This window comes from Anthonomus grandis, chromosome 3 (genome assembly GCF_022605725.1).
Source record: "Anthonomus grandis grandis chromosome 3, icAntGran1.3, whole genome shotgun sequence".
Taxonomy (NCBI): domain Eukaryota; kingdom Metazoa; phylum Arthropoda; class Insecta; order Coleoptera; family Curculionidae; genus Anthonomus; species Anthonomus grandis.
The window spans coordinates 5545369-5562735 of NC_065548.1; the positions used below are offsets into that span (position 1 = coordinate 5545369).

Sequence of the window (17367 nt, forward strand, 5' to 3'; positions counted from 1 at the left end):
TTTTCTATTATAGTATAGGCTAAAATTTTAAGGAAAACACCACTTTTTTATTGCGTGTAAATATATGAATTCTTTTTGTGTTTTTGATATTTTCCTCAAATGCCTGGAAGAATGTATATGTATTATGTAAGTATCTATATTTGTATATCTATAGCATGCAATATTTCTGCCAATCTTGCATATCCCGCATTTTTTTTTATTTCTGTCGTGGTATTCCTTGCACTGTTTGCCAAAAACTCTCTCATTCTAATATTATGTTTTTTTTTTTATTACAGTTTATCCAGTTACGTATAAAAACACTAATTTTTGTAATAATTCTTGGCTTATTTTTAGACTTCATTCAGATATTGAAAACAAGTTAAGTAATTAAAAGAAATCAAAAATTATGTAAAAACCTGAATATAAAAACTAGTCCATATGCCTGAAACTGATTTAGAAATTCTCCAAAAGTTACTTAAAATAGCTGAGAAGCTTGTTACTTTCGTTTTGTTTGAATAAAAAAACCTAATCCTGAAAAAAAATTGTCCAAAAGCCTGAACTAAAATTAAAATGTAAAATACCCGAAAGGTATGAAAAGTTAGTACCTTAGAAAAAAAGGCATGAATTAACTGAAATAGATAAAAAAGATTGTAAACTTTTGTATAAATAAAACAATATTTTATTTATTCTTTAAATTTTATTAAAAAAAAACAGATTTTTGTACATTTAACATTAGAAAAATATGTAATACCTAATCAGAATTGTCATGACTAGTTTAACTTAATAACGTCAATGTCTTTGGTTATTTAATAATAAATACATAAATAAATAAATAAATAAATAAATAACAATAAATACTTAAAATGACATGATTCGAATATCAGTCAACTTTTATCACTAAATCGAGCGTAATTTAAGCCCAACTTAAAATACACTCGCCTAAACTATTTTTTGGTATGACTACTAATTAATATTTAAATAATCACACTACTGACTTTGTTCCTAATAATAAATAACTTATTGTCATAAACCTAATATTAGTAATTTGGAAATATCCGATCTAATATTTTATCACAGTATAAATTATTCATCTTCGAAGCGTTTAATAGCAATATCCAGGAATCGATTTAAGAAGTCGATAAAATTAAAATCGATATCCATAATATTCCCGAAGAAGTCCGGTTGAATTTCCAGTAATTTCTTTTTATGTTTTAGGGTATATTTCGGGTAAAAATCTAAGATGTCCTCGATAGCTTGATTAAGTTCCGAATTCACCAAATCCAGCCCGTGTATTAGTCGATTCATAATCTTCTCTCGTTCAATTTGCTTATCGTAAAAGTAAACGTTAAAACTTTCAAATTCGATTTCTTTTATTTGTTTTATTTCTTGATAAAATTTAGTGGTCAGTCGAAGGGTTATTTTCAAGGCCTGAAATAAGAAAAATTGAAAATTCTTCTTCACTATCGCCGTGTAAAATAACTATTAAGGAGAAAGTAATTGGTGTAATTTAAATACAACTTTCGAGTTTATGGTGAAGGAGCGGAAAAATGTATTTTATATTAAAAGGTGCCGTTGCTTTATGTAAAAAAAACATTTTTTAAAGGAACATGTTCTTGGATACCCAATATGAAAAAAAGGCGAAGGAGCAAGGGAATGGCAAACGATGGGATGCTAAGTTAATGGTGAAGAATCGAAGAAAATTTATAAAGAGAATAAAGAGAGGAACAAGAACTCTTAATAGAAAAAATTAATTTTTATACTCTCATTTATTCCGATTAAATCCAACGCCACCATTTGCGCAAATACATTTTCTGTTTAATTGTCTTATTGGGGCAGAAAGTTCTAAATTGGTCAAAATATAATTAGTTTTAGTTCTATGATATTTTTTTTTAGGAAAAGAACATTTGTAATTATGGAAATAAAAATGGTGAAGGCGCCGGGATAGTTTTTAAATCCAAAAGTGTGGCAATTTATTTTTTTAAGAAATGGTGCATGCGCGAAAAATGGACAACAGAGCAAAGCATAAGATTACAAATTTTTTCGTAGCTTTTAACTTTATGGTGGAGGAGCAGGGAAAACTTGTCAAACCGAATTTTGTAAAGGTCATCAAAGAAATGTAGGAGTAAGAATTTGTATAAAAAAAAAAATAATTTTTATCTATAGGCATTTAAATCCAATGCCGAATATGAGATAATACAAGTTCTCTTAAGTTGTCTTAGAGTGGTATTAAAGAACATCTTGAAAATAACAACCTCCTAATACAAAAATTGGTGAAAGATATAGAAAATTTTTTATTTAGGTCATGGTATAAATGGTGAAGGAGCTGGGAAATTTGGTGTAAATTTTCCAAAAAATTCTAAATATGTTATGAACATAAAGTAAGGGATGGAATATTAGGAAAAAAGGTTTTAAAATCCAAACGTCTAAAAAATTATTTTTAAAAAGAAATGGCGAATGCATTATTAAACAATTTTTGTAAAAGGTATTAAGTTAATGGTGAAGGAGCGGGGAAAATTTATAAATGAAATAAGGGAAGGAACGAGAATTCTTATAAAAAAATTCAATTATTATTCTCATTTATTTAAGTCAATGCTATTATTTGAGAAAATACGTTTTCTGTTTAATTTTCTTACAGTAGCTAAAAGTCTTAAATTGGTGAAGAATTTGGTAAAAATATAATTAGTGATATTTTCATGATAATTTTTTTAGAAAATCATAACATTTATAATTACAAAAATCAAAAATAATTTTATTTTAAGAAAAGCTCAATAAAATGGTGAAGGCATAGGGGAAAGTTTTATAATCCGAAGGTGTATAAATTATAATACTTATTTTAAGAATGGCTTGAAAAAAGGACAACAGAGTAACAAAGCATCAAACTACAATTTATTTCTTAGTTTTAAATTTTATGGTGAAGGAGCAGGGAAAACATGGAAAACCGAAATTTGTATTTTCATTCACGTTATTTAAATGCCAATGAGAAAATGCAAGTTATCTTAAATTCTCTTAGACTAGTATAGAATATCTTGAAAAACCTCTTAATCTAAAAAAATGATGGAGGATTTGAGAAAAATTGAATTAGTTACATTGCTATGATAACTTCTTTTTGATAAATCTAACATTCATAATTACAAATAAGTTTATTTTTAGACATGTAATAAATGGTGAAGGCCCGGGAATGTTGTTTTAAAATTTTCCAAAAATTAAAGAGGAAATTTCGAAATATGATAAGAACCTAAAATAAATAATGAAATATCAGGAATAGGTTTTAAAATTCAAATGTCAAAAAAATTATTTTTGAAAACAAATGGTGAATGCGTGGAAAAAAGATAACAGAGCAAACCATTAAGGTACAAATTTTTTCACAGATTTTAAACTTATGGTGAAAGTGCGGGGAAAACTTGTAAAGATCGTGAAATAAGTGAAATACGTGAATAAGAATGAAAGTTTCTATTAAAAAAATATATTTTTCTTCATAATTATTTTACTTAAAAATATATTTTTTTAAAATTGTCTTACAATGATTCATATAGATTATCTTAAAAAGCCTCTAATAGAACAATTGGTGAAGGATTTGGGATAAATCTAATTAGTTACATTTCTATGATAATGTTTTTTGGAAAACATAGTATTTGTTATTACATAAAATGCAATCAATTTTATTTTAAGAAAGACGTACGAAATGGTGAAGGCACCGGGAAAAGATTCTTTAATCCAATGGAAAATCTCTTTATTTTCACCACTACGTTTCTTACAATGGTAGAAAGTCCTAAAAAAAAACGCGGAATTGGTGAAGGACTTGGGAAAAAAATATAGTTATGTTCCTACGACTATTTTTTTATTTTTGCAAATCATATCATTTATAATTACAAAAAATTGTAAATATTTTTATTTTAAGACGTAATATGGTGAAGGCGCTGGGGAAATTTTTATTTCCAAAAAAAATGACGGAAGAAAATTCCAAATATGCAAAAGACGTAAAGTTAATGGTGAAATCAGAGAAAAGTTTTCAAATTCAACGTTGTCGAATTTTTTTTTTAAGGAAATCGTGGATGCACGAGTTTACTTATATTTAAAGAAGGGATAAAGCTCAATACAAAACGGTTTTCGTCAAAAATGTTGATGTGTTGAAAAGTGTAAAACTACTAAAATTAACTGGAAAAGTAAGTAAAATCTAAAATTGTATTCTATTTTAAAAACTAATATTATATATATTAAATTCATTTTAAAAAAAGTACATAATACCACCCTTACCTCTAATTCCGATATACTACTATCTTCCATATATCTCTTAATACTCTCAATTTTCCTACGCTTAAATGAACTTAGGCTGATTTCCTACATTAAATAAGAAAAAAAAACCTAAATAAAAAATTTTAATAACTATCATAAAAATTATAATACCTTATGTTTATGTCCATAAAGTTCTTCAATTCCGGGTATGACTTTATTATGTAAAACATATCTGAGACTCTTTAGTTCCATGAGATAAGGCTTATCATTATCCGTGGGTCTACTTTTGACCAATGGAAAGCCAATAAGGGCACTGAATGGTAGCAGAAGGGCAATTGTGCATAGTCTTCCTAAATAATAAGTATTAAAAATTTATAAAGGAACTTATGGAAGTAGATACTTGAGATAAAAATCTAAAAACAATGCTTCTGTGAAAACCGAAAACCGTCTATGTACACTGATAACGTTTATAATGTTCTATATTAACTGGTTTATTTGGAATTTATTATGTTACGCAAATAATTAAAGATATATTATCTACGTAAATAAATTGGAAAAAGTGTCGTTTTCTGGAAATTTGAATTTTGAGAAATTAATAAGGTGTTTTAAGGATTAAGATATTTAGTCGTACAAAAGTAAATTTTCCTATAAATTAATTACTGTTTTAAGTAACTATTGTTCTTTTTAAACTCATTAAATATGTACCAGTGTTTTATGTATATTTTTTTAAATGAACGAGAAAAAGGCTACTGAGAGTTTTTCGTTATCGCAAATATGGCTGTAGTGATCGACTGCCTGCAATTTTAAATATATTTTAATTTTAACGTCACTAATATATTAATTAATTATTAAGTCCAGGCATTTAAGGGATAACTTTAATTAAAAGGACAAAAAACTACAGCTCGACTGTTAAGAATTGTAAATAATTTTAGTTTAAGTGTAACTATTATATTCATTAATTAATTATCCCAGTCACATGAGTCATAATTTTAATTAAAGTGCCCAAAATCTACAGCTTATTTACCTGGAATTGTAAAGTAACATAAATTGTACGTTAACGTAATTAATTATTCCAGGCATTTGAGTCATAATTTTAATTAAAAAACTTGAAATCTGTATCTTTACTGCCTGGAATTCTAAAATAATTTTAATTGAAACATTAAAAATATACCTAAAATTCGTAAATAAAATTCGTAAAATAGTACAAAATTAAAAGCACGACTGCCTGAAATTGTAAAATAATAATTTTATCTTAACTGTTCACTGCAAATTAATTAATTAGTTAGTCGAGACATTTGAGACTAATTTTAATTAAAAAGCCTAAAATCTACAGCTTGACTGCCTGGATAGGTAAAATAATTTTAATTGAAATGCTTACTATAAACTAGTTAATTAATAACTTTAAACATTTGGGGCATAATTTTAATTAAAGTGACCGAAATTAATAGCTCGATTGCCTATAATTGTAAAATAAATTAAATTGTACGTTAACGTAATTAATTATTCCAGGCATTTGAGTCATAATTTTAATTAAAGTGCGTAATATAATACGAAATTATAGCAGCACTGCTTGAAATTGTAAAATAATTTTAGCCTTAACGTTGACCATAAATTAGTTAATAAGTCTCGGCATTTAAGGCATACAGTTAATTAAAGTACGTGAAATAGTAAAATTTACAGTACAGCCTGAAGTTGTACATAATTAATTAATTAATTAGTAAGTCCTAGGAATTAAGTAATCATTTTAAGTAAATTGTGTGAAATTCTAAAAAATTTGCAGTATGACTGCCCGGAAATGTAAAATAATTAAACCTTAAATTTTAATTAAAAGTTAATTATCAATTAGGAGTGCAGGCATTTGCGGCAATATTTTAATTAATGTGCCTGAAATCTATAGCTTGACTGCCCATGAATTAATTAATTTAAAAGTCCTTTATATTTAAGGCATAACTTTAATTAAAAAACTTGAAATCTGTATCTTTACTGCCTGGAATTCTAAAACAATTTTAATTATTGAAACATTATTAATATACCTACTTAGAAATTAATTATTTCAAGCATTTGAGTCATAATTTAAAATAAAATTCGTAAAATAATACAAAATTAAAAGCACGACTGCCTGCAATTATAAAATAATAATTTTATCTTAACCGTTGACTGCAAATTAATTAATTAATTAGTCCAGACATTTGAGGCATAATTTTAATTAAAAAGCCTGAAATCTATAGCTTGACTGCCTAAAATAATTTTAACTAAAACGCTTTCTATAAACTAATTAATTAATAACTTCAGACATTTGAGGCATAATTTCAATTAAAGTGACCGAAATTAATAGCTCGATTGCTTAGAATTGTAAAATAATTTAAATTATACGTTAACACAATTAATTATTTCAGGCATTTAAGTCATAATTTTAATTAAAGTGCCTGGAATAGTAAAAAATTCACATCACGACTGCCTGCCGAACTTAAACTATAAATTAATTAATTAATAGGGCCAGGAATTTGAGGCATACTTTTAATGTAAGTACCTGAATATTTGCTCGACTGCCTGGAATTGTAAAATAATTAAAACTGAAACGACAATATTAAATTTAAAAATAAATTATTACAGGCATAAAATTGTTAAAGGCATAAAAATTTAATTTTCTTTGAGAAGTATGAACATTTTTAAGATTTTTAAAAACCCTATAGCGATACGAAAAAGTGTAATTTTTTAAATAAAAAAATTTGAAAATTTAATCTGTGATTATTGAGCTTTTTGCTATTCATTTTTTAATGTAAAAAAGTTTAATTTTTCATAATTAAACAAAAAATAAATTGACTTGAACAGATTTTGGAAAATATTTAAAAGTTGACCAGATTTAAATTTCTTGTACCTTTTTAAGTATGCCTAATAGCATAATATAAGGCACATTTTTGTCAATAATATGCAATTTCCTTAAGTAAAAACTCTTTTTTCTTGGAAATTTGACTTTTCTATTATTAATACATGTATGGAATAAAGAAATTTTAATTAAAAAATTAAATAATTGAAGAAAATAAAGAATAAAAAATAAAAATTGAAGGTACATTAAATAAAAATCTTACACATTTTTCCAAAAATGAATACTAAATTATTACCTAAAATTTAAAATGATTTTTTTTTCTGAACATATTAATGAGTCATATTTAAAAAAATTATATTGTATAAGATTTTCTTATCATTAAATTAGCTTTGAGAGAAAATTCATTGGAGGCTTCAATACAAATTTATCATTAAAAACTCTAAAATATGACAAACTAGATACAAATTAAAATTTCATAAAATTTAAATGATTTTCCTTAATTATTTATAATCAGAGTACTCAAGTGCCTACTTACGCATTACAAGTACACATATTATAATAACAAAATATAAGCGAATCTCCAAAAAAATAATTACTGACCTTGATTTATTGCCGACATTTTCCAAAAGCACTTTTTACGGTAATTCTAGTATAACTTTAATTAATTTTTATTAATTAACTTGAGTTTACTCAATGCAGGTTGTAGTAAGACTAATCTGGTGCACGTCCGTCTTTTATACTAAATTGTCTTCGGTCGAACGCCAAAATTGATTTGACTCATTGATAAGAATATCATTTGTTTACCTTATTGATTGAAGAAATCACAGGTGATGATAATTATTTTTAAATATAATAAGATAACCTGAGATTTAAGATAAGACCATTGTTGGTGTTGGCTTATTTTAAATGCACTTACGGGTTTTTAGTTTTATAATTATGTTGTATTTAGGTATTTATAGTTATAGTGCATATGTCAATTTCAAGGAATTATCGGGGATAATTTTAAAGATTTTTGATTCCAGATTTTTTTTCTTTTTTAAAAATGTACTTGATATTAAAATAAAATTTAATAAAAATTACAGCAATTAAGGATGTTAGATAATGACATCTATTCCAGATTTTTGTGTGAAAAATATACCTGAAATTGGAAAAAGTTGATTTTTTCATAATTTTTTTATTACTAAAAATTTTATTAAAAATTAATAAATAAATTAATAAAAATGAAAAAAAAAATCAAGTTTGGTACTCAATTAGATAAAATATTCCAGGTACCTCCAATACTCTTTTAATTTTTTTTTCGCTTTTTTGATACGTTTTGGAATTTTGACCGAAATTATTCATTTGAATGGAATATTCAAAGAATGCATGTATATTATGAAAATGCTAAATTTTCCATTAAATAAACAAAACAAAACTCAAATATTCCAGTCAAATCCTTCAATAACGAAAAATAAACCTAACATCAATAAATATTTTTTTTAAATTATGCCTTCAGAACATCCCCAATAAATATGAATATTCATTATATTCCACCTTAATTCAATAATTTTTTTTTTAATTGGGCGTGGTATACCTTATGACAGTTTCAAAATGGACGAGCGCCATCTTGATTGATCTGAATTAATTAGAATTAATACAAAATTGTGATCTACTAAGGGCAGTTATGAAATACATAATATTAAGAACCTGCAAAAAACACCCTAGATCTCACATTTGAATCTAGTCCGTCATATACTAAAGAAATATTACCTTGGATACAATTTTTCATTTAAATTCAATATTTATAGAATATATGTATATTATAGTCTAGTGTAAAAGTTTATTTAATAAACAATAGCAATTTAAATATGTCAGTCAAATTTATTTAACAAACAAAAAATACGTAATCTCAATTTCCTAGATTTCATAAATAAGGCCTTAAAAACAGTTCATAAATGTTTATTAGATGCCTTTCAATTTTAATAATTTTTTTCAATTGAGGGTGGTATACTTGATGATAGTTGAACGCCATCTTGAATTTTTTTTAATGTCAATAATCAGAACCAAAACAAAATGGCCTCCTATTAAAGGTACTATTTTATTTATATAACCCAAATATCTGTAATTACTGAAGAAAAGAAATATCCTAAATTTCTTATTTTACTGTACTGTGATGCAATACACATAGTGAAAAAATCATTAATTTGAACTTTACATACTTATATACAGATCAAAATTATCAAGACTATGAACCAGTGCCATCTTTAATTTTATTTATGAATTAAACACTTCAGTCGAAAACAAAATGGCGTTTTATTAACAGTATTAATTATCCACATAACCTTAAAAATTTGCAATAACTAAGGAACAAAAAAATACCATAAAATTCGTCAAATAAAAAAAAATATTTATTTATACATGGCATACTCATTGACAATTCCAACGTGTCAAAATTATGAACAAGCGCCATCTTTATATACATACGTCACCAATTAAATCCAAAAGAAAAATATAAATTTTAAATTATTTCTTAGCATTAAATTTCTTTTTATATCAGTTTATATCAGTGTTTTATTTTCTTTGTAATATTATTTTTCTTATTAATATTTTTTTATGATGAGTATTTAATTTTTATTTATCATAACAATTTTTTATTGTAAATATTTGTTTTGCTCTAGTCAGCATATTTTGGATAATTTGCATGGAAATAAATATATAATTTTTTTCACAAATAATATTAAAGGAAAATTTATTAATTATTATACAAAAAAGAGAGGACAAAAAAATAGACAAAATATGTTATGTGGAGAAAATTTTATTTTACATTTTAATAAGAAATTAATTAAGACTCACTAAAAAAATATACTAATCTATGAAAATAGATTATTTTAATTGTAACGTAAATAAAAATTAAACTAAAATAAAAGAATAAAATTGAAATAAAATGTAGAATAATTTCTTTAGTTGGTTCAAACATAATTTATATAAATGTTTATATTTTGTATCGTGTTTATTCTTTACAGAATTTTATTTTACTATTCCCTATTTATATTAATTATAATTTTAATTTTCGTGCAATTGTTTTAATTGTTAAAGCAAATTCCTCTTTTATCATCGTTTTATTAATTTTTTGCTCCTGAATTAGACTTTACAATGTTGTTTTTTTTATTTATTTGGTTATTTTTAATGTTTGCTCTTAACACACATTTATAGCTATATTTACTGATCCTGAAACTCCATTTTTTCTAATTGCTTTTTATTCTCATTTATGATATAATTTAATTTAATATGGGATAATAATCATTTACTAGCTTTAATTGCTTTTTTAATTCCTGATTTTATTGTCTTGTTTTATTTATTTAATAATTTATTTTCTCTTACTGTTTTTTATTTTCCTAAATTTTGTTGTTTATTCCTTATACAATATTTAATTTCTTTTCAGTACAATGTATTTTTATCAGAGAATTTAAAGTAATCGATTATATTTTTTCATTATAGTAAATTTGTTCTAAGTAAAATATTTTCTTTAAAAAAAATTATAATAAAATAAAAAAAAAATATATAGGCGAAGAATAAGAAAAATTCAATAAAATAAAAACAAGAAGAGAAAGAAAAATATATGAATTTAATTTATTTAGAAACTAATAGCTAAGGATACCGATTAGTAGCTTCAAGAAAATTCTAAAAATTATGAACAAAAGGAAATAATTTAATAATAAAACAACTCTTAAGGCATAAAATATAACGGAAAAAATAAACGTTAAATAATAGTTAAATAAAAGAATAAATTTCTAAATTTCACATTTTTCTCAAGTCGGTCAAATAGAAAAGAAAAATAATTTATTTGGGCGTGGCATAGTTATACACAGTTTCAAAATGTCAAAATGATGAGAGAGCGTCATCTTGAACTCTTCCTACGTCATCAGGCAGATCCGAAACAAAATGGCGTCCTATGAGCAGTAATTATTATACCCATGACCTCAAAATTCTGCAATAAGTAAACGAAAGGATATCTCAAATTTCGCATTTCAGTCAAATAATAAAAAAAATATTTATTTAATCGTAGCATACTCAGTGACAGTTCCAAAATGTCGATTGAGCGCCATCTTTAATTTTTTTTTATGTCACCATTCAGATCCAAATCAAAATGTCATTTTATTAATTATATTAATTATACACATAATCTCAAAAATGTCTAATAAATGACCGTAATTTTTACATCTTAGTTATATATATTAAAGAGCAAAAAACATATTGTTTAGGCATAGCACATTTAATGACTTAGGTGTAACTTAATGTTTTAGTTTTAAAATTTCAAAATGGCGAATAAGGCCTTCCTTAAATTCGATTTACGTATACATAACCTCAAAAAATACAGTATAATACATTTCGGTTCTTAAATATCCCCATTTACTTATTACAGTTATTTTTTGGGACCAACACTAACTGCAACAGGATAACTACATGCTTCTATTAAGTCTGGGTGACGTAGTGTTGACGGGATATGCTGATTTGGTCATTTTAATAAATGGGAAGAATGTGACTATTAAAATGTATAGAGTTATTCATGCTTCTAAAAAGATAATTATATTTTTAAATGAGAATACTGCTTTTAAGTAGTAAATGTGACACAAAGTGATTTACTAGGATAAACAAATATATCAAATCTCCACCAATCATACTCAACAATGCTGTTATTTACTTTAAACACCATGGAAAGTACTTAGACATAGGTAAAGTGTAGGGTAATTTAAAGTGGAACATACATATCGAAAACATAGCCAACAAAGCTATAAAAGTCACTCAAGGTGTTAAGAGTATTACGTAGAGGTGTGGTGAGGTGCAAACCCAACTACTTCTTTAATAACCTTCTTTGCCTTAGCTTGATTTCGGATACACATTGATCCTAGAATTCAATAGTTTTAACTTTTAGCCACTAGAAATCAAGATACTCAGTTGCCAATAAGAGACAAAGTATTTTTTTTTTTCAGGCACAATTTCTCGATTTTTAGTGTATGCATTTTAATAACTATTTTAGTATTTACTTGAAAAGCCCTTGAGTATTCTATAATAGTCAGTAATTCAATATTTCAATTTCAATAAGTCAGTAATTTCAATATTCTAGCCACTAAAAATCAAGATGTTCAGTTGCCAATAGGAGATAATTATTTTATTTCTTCCAGGCACTCCATTGAGAAAAATTTTATGGATTTTAATAACTATTTTAATATTTACTTGAAAAGCCTTTGGATAATCTATAAATCAAAAATTTTAATACTTTAGTCACTAAAAATCCAGATGTTCAGTTGCCAATAAGAGACAAATTATTTTACTTCTTCCAGGCACTTCAGTGAGAAAAATATCAATTTCTTAATTTTTAGTATACGGATTTCAAAAGCTATTTCAATATTTACTTGAAAAGCCTTTGGATAATCTATGAATCAAAAATTGTATTACTTTAGCACTAGAAATCAAGATGTTTAGTTGCCAATAAGAGACAAAGTATTTTACTTCTTTCAGGCACTTCAGTGAGAAAAATAACAATTTCTTGATTTTTAGTGTATACTTTTTAATACCTATTTTAGTATTTACTTGAAAAGCCCTTGAATATTCTATAAATCAGTAATTTCAATATTTTAGCCACAAATTATTTTATATCTTCCAGGCACTCCATTGAGACAAATTTCATTTTCTTGATTTTTGGTGTAATGATTCAAATAATTCAGTAAATTCTTAAGAAAACCTTGTGGTATCCTTAAAATGAGTAATTTTAACATTTTAGCCACTAGAAATTAAGATATTCAGCTGCCAATAAGAGTGAAATTATTTAATTTTTTCCAGGCACTCGAGTCAGAAAAATGCCAATATCTTGATTTTTAATTAATCAATTTAAATATTTTTGTTAGTAGTTGAAAAAAATTCCTAAGAGTATCCTAGCAATCAATAATTTTAATATTTTAGCCACTAAAAATCAAGATATTTAGTTGTCCGTAAGAAAGAAATTATTTCATTTCTTCCAGGGACTCCAGTGCGAAAAATATCGATTTTGTAACCTTTAGTGTATGGATTCTAATAACTAATTCAAGATTTACTTGAAAAGCCCTTGAATAATCTATAAATCTATAATTTAAATATTTTAGCCACTAGAAATCAAGATATTTAGCTGCCGATAAGAGACAAATTATTTTACTCCTTCCAGGCACTCTGGTGAGAAAAATAGCAATTTCCTAATTTTTAGTGTATGGATTTAAATAATTATTTTAATATTTACTTGAAGATCCCTGCGATATCCTTGAAATCAATAATTTCAACATTTTAGCTACTAGAAATCAAGATATTCAGTTGCCAATGAGAGACAAAGTATTTTACTTCTTCCGGGCACTCCAGTGAGAAAAATAATAATTTCTTGATTTTTAATATATGCATTTTAATACCTATTTCAGTATTTACTTGGAAAGCCCTTAGATATTTTATCAATCAATAATTTAAATATTTTAGCCACTAGAAATCAAGATATTTAGCTGCCGATAAAAAACAAATTATTTTACTGCTTCCAGGCACTCTAGTGAGAAAAATATCAATTTCCTAATTTTTAGTGTATGGATTTTAATAAATATTTTAGTATTTATTTGAAGATGTCTGCGATATTCTATAAATCAATAATTTTCATATTTTAGCCACTGAAAATCAAGATTCAGCTGCCAATGAGAGACAAAGTATTTTACTTCTTCCAGGCACTCCAGTGAGAAAAATAATAATTTCTTGATTTTTAGTGTATGCATTTTAATATCTATTTCAGTATTTATTTGAAAAGCCCTTGGATGATCTATAAATCAATAATTTTATTATTTTAGCGACTAGAAATCAAGATATTTAGCTGCCGATAAGAGACAAAGTATTTTACTTCTTCCAGGCACTTCAGTGAGAAAAATAACAATTTCTTGATTTTTAGTTCATGCATTTTAATACCTATTTTAGTATTTACTTAAGAAGCCCTTGGATATTTTACAAATCAATAATTTTAATATTTTCGCCACTAGAAATCAAGATATTCAGCTGCCGATAAGAAACAAAGTATTTTACTTCTTCCAGGCACTTCAGTGAGAAAAATAACAATTTCCTCATTTTTAGTTCATGCATTTTAATACCTATTTTAGTATTTACTTAAGAAGCCCTTGGATATTTTACAAATCAATAATTTTAATATTTTCGCCACTAGAAATCAAGATATTCAGCTGCCAATGAGAGACAAAGTATTTTATTTTTTCCAGGAACTCCAGTGAGAAAAATAACAATTTCTTGCTTTTTAGTATATGCATTTTAGTATCTATTTTAGTACTTACTTGAAAAGCCTTTGAGTATTCTATAAGGTAGTTATTTCAATATTTTAGCTACTAGAAATCAAGATATTTAGCTGCCAATAAGAGTGAAATTATTTTATTTTTTCCAGGCACTCGAGTCAGAAAAATGTCAATATCTTGATTTTTAATTAATCAATTTTAATATTTTTGTTAGTAGTTGAAAAAAAGTCCTTAGAGTCCTAGAAATCAACAATTTTAATATTTTAGCCACTAGAAATCAAGATATTCAGTTGCCAGTAAGAGACAAATTAATTTATTACCTGCTATACAGCTCTTAAATAATACTGGAATGAAGTTATTATGAGGCTAAAGTTCCTTATTTAATTTTGGCATTCCAGGAGTTTCGATCGTTTATTAAATAAATCAATAGAGAGATCTATCTTTCCTGGATTTTTTGGATCAATGAAAAAATAGAAAACCTAATCATAAATTATGTTTTTAAAAATAACACTATTTAATTCTTATTTAGGCATTCCATACTTCATGACAGCTCTAACTCTCACACAACCTGAAGAATCTGCAATAAATAAAAAAAAAAGAAACACGAACTATTAAACTTAAGAAGTATATTTCGACTTATTTACAATCATATCGTACAAAAATATCAAATTTTCAGATCCTTAAACGTTCCTTATTGTTACTCAACCATTTTACATTGGCAAAAATAATACTGATAAAATAATACATTAACTAACACATACAAAATACCAAACGAAAAATATAATATGAATTAAAAAATTAATTGTATTATATTTTTGTCTTTTTCGCACGTGCAGTTTACACCACTAACTAAAACTACAAACCAGTCGATATAACAATAAAAAATATTCAAGAAGATTATTGGTTGTAAGTACAGTTTCGGATATACAATCGATCACAAGTCTTGACAAGGCGACGGTATACAAAATTAAAAAAAATAATAATAATAATAAATAAATAAATACTAACAATATATCACAAAGTATAATACATTTAAGTCTGTACAGAAAAAAAGCTTATTTGTTTTTTTTTTACATTTTCCTCACTGGTCTTTTCGTTTGTAAGACTAGCTACAGTGTATAATTGTCATTCCTTGCGCAAAAATATTTTTTTAAAAATCCCTTAAGGGTCGCATAAAATTACATTTCGCCCGCACGCTTTGAGTACCTTAATAATATTAAAACAATAAATAAAATAAATACAGTATCACAGACAAAATATGTTAAAAAAAAGAAATTTATCTATAAAATACAATGTACAGTGCTTTGATTTATTACAGTCAGTTCGTTCCACTGGGATCAACTTTTTTTAAGGGTTTTTTTTTTGTGTTAGAAAAATGATCACTTTTGTCATTAAAAATATAAAAATTGGTCAAAACATACAGTTTTTTCTGTCTAAGTGATCACTAAATTACCCAGCTGGTCACACGCATCTTATAATATAAAAAATACATAATATAATAAATAAATTTAAAAGTCTATGACAAAAAAAAAACACTACGACACTTCACCTTTTGTCCGCTTATGGCTCAATTCGTTTTTCTTTTTTTGCGCTAAAATTTTCCGCCCCTTACGTATCACCTTTTTCAGTTTTTTAACGAACTGTATGTCCAACATTTGAATTTCCCCGAGGTTCGCGGTTTTCGGCAAACATCCCTTTTTGACTTTCGGGGGTTTCGACGCGAATACCACGTTATAATCCCTCTTGACGGTCTCGTGGAACTCGCAGATGGCGAGTTTAAGGGAACTTTTCGTAGAATTGAAGATCTCGAGTCGCTTTTCCGGATTGAATGTCGATACGGTGGTGTTGATGTGGATGTTTCTGAGGGCATCGAGGAATACGGCCAGTTGATACATGGCCAGGTGGAAGTTCTTGTAAGCCTGGAATAGAAGAAGGTTTCGTTAAATTATGTGGAAAATTAAAAAAAAAAGCTTACAGTTTTTATGTTGTTTTTTATCATTAACATTTTAGCCCCTAGAAATCACGATGTTCAATAAGAGACTATTAGAGAAATTATTTTACTTCTTCCAGGCATTCCAATGAGACAAGTATCGATTTCTTTATTTTTACTAAATAGGTTTTAATAATTATTTCAATCGTAGCCTGAAGAGCCCTTGAAGTATCCTAGAAATGACTAATTTCAGCATTTTAGCCACTAGAAATCAAGATATTCAGTTGCCACTAAGAGATAGATGATTTTACTTCTTCCAGGCACTCCAATGAGAAAAATATCAATTTGTTGATTTTTAGTGCATCTATTTCAAAAATTATTTTAGTATTTACTTGAAGAGCCTGCAAATATTCTATAAATCAATAATTTTAACATTTTAACTACTATAAATTAAGATATTCAGTGGCCAATAAGAGACAAATTATTTTACTTCTTCCAGGCACTCCAGTGGGAAAAGTATCGATTTCTTGATTCTAAGTGAATAGGTTTTAAAAGTTATTTTAGTAGTAGCCTAAAAAGCCCTTGGAGTATCCTAGAAATTACTAATTTAAACACTTTAACCACTACAAATCAAGATATTTAGTTGCCAATAAGAGACAGATGATTTTACTTCTTTCATGCACTCCAGTGAGGAAAATATCAATTTCTTGATTTTTAGTAAATGGATTTCAATAACTATTTCACTATTTAATTGCAGAGCCCTTGTATATTCTATACATCAATAATTTTAGCATTTTAGCCCCTACAAATCAAGATATTCGGTTGCCAATAAGAGATAAATTATTTTATTTTATCGAGTAACTCCAATAGAAAACTATCAATTTCTTGATTTTTAATAAAATGATTTTAATATTTTTTTTAGTAGTTGTATTTTTTCTAGTATTTATATTAATTATAATTAATTCTATTATTATAATTAATATAAATATTTTAAAGACATTGATTCATTTTTCTACATTGCACTATATTTTGAACTGCTGAACTGTTAATGTTTATTGGAATTATTAATTTTTTAATTTGTATTTTATTACTGTTGTAATACGTTTATACATTATTAA

The 17367-nt window shown here is 25.9% G+C and overlaps 2 protein-coding genes across 3 annotated transcripts in view; both read right to left on the reverse strand.

The window, feature by feature from the left end:
- Nucleotides 1–909: 909 nt before the first annotated feature.
- On the reverse strand, nucleotides 910–7730 carry LOC126734594 (uncharacterized). Its single transcript, XM_050438286.1, has 4 exons — nucleotides 7640–7730; nucleotides 4384–4562; nucleotides 4234–4317; nucleotides 910–1407 (listed from the first exon to the last, which is right to left on the reverse strand). The coding sequence occupies exons 1-4, from the start codon at nucleotides 7656–7658 to the stop codon at nucleotides 1063–1065; spliced, it is 627 nt and encodes a 208-aa protein (XP_050294243.1). The 5' UTR covers nucleotides 7659–7730; the 3' UTR covers nucleotides 910–1062.
- Nucleotides 7731–14928: 7198 nt separating this feature from the next.
- LOC126733995 (uncharacterized) overlaps nucleotides 14929–17367 on the reverse strand; it is a 30551-nt gene continuing 28112 nt past the window's right edge. For both annotated transcript variants that reach the window (XM_050437502.1, XM_050437503.1), the window contains exon 4: nucleotides 14929–16238. In XM_050437502.1, the coding sequence (XP_050293459.1) occupies nucleotides 15855–16238 (384 nt within the window). In that variant the 3' untranslated portion in view covers nucleotides 14929–15854. The remainder of the gene's footprint in view (nucleotides 16239–17367) is intronic.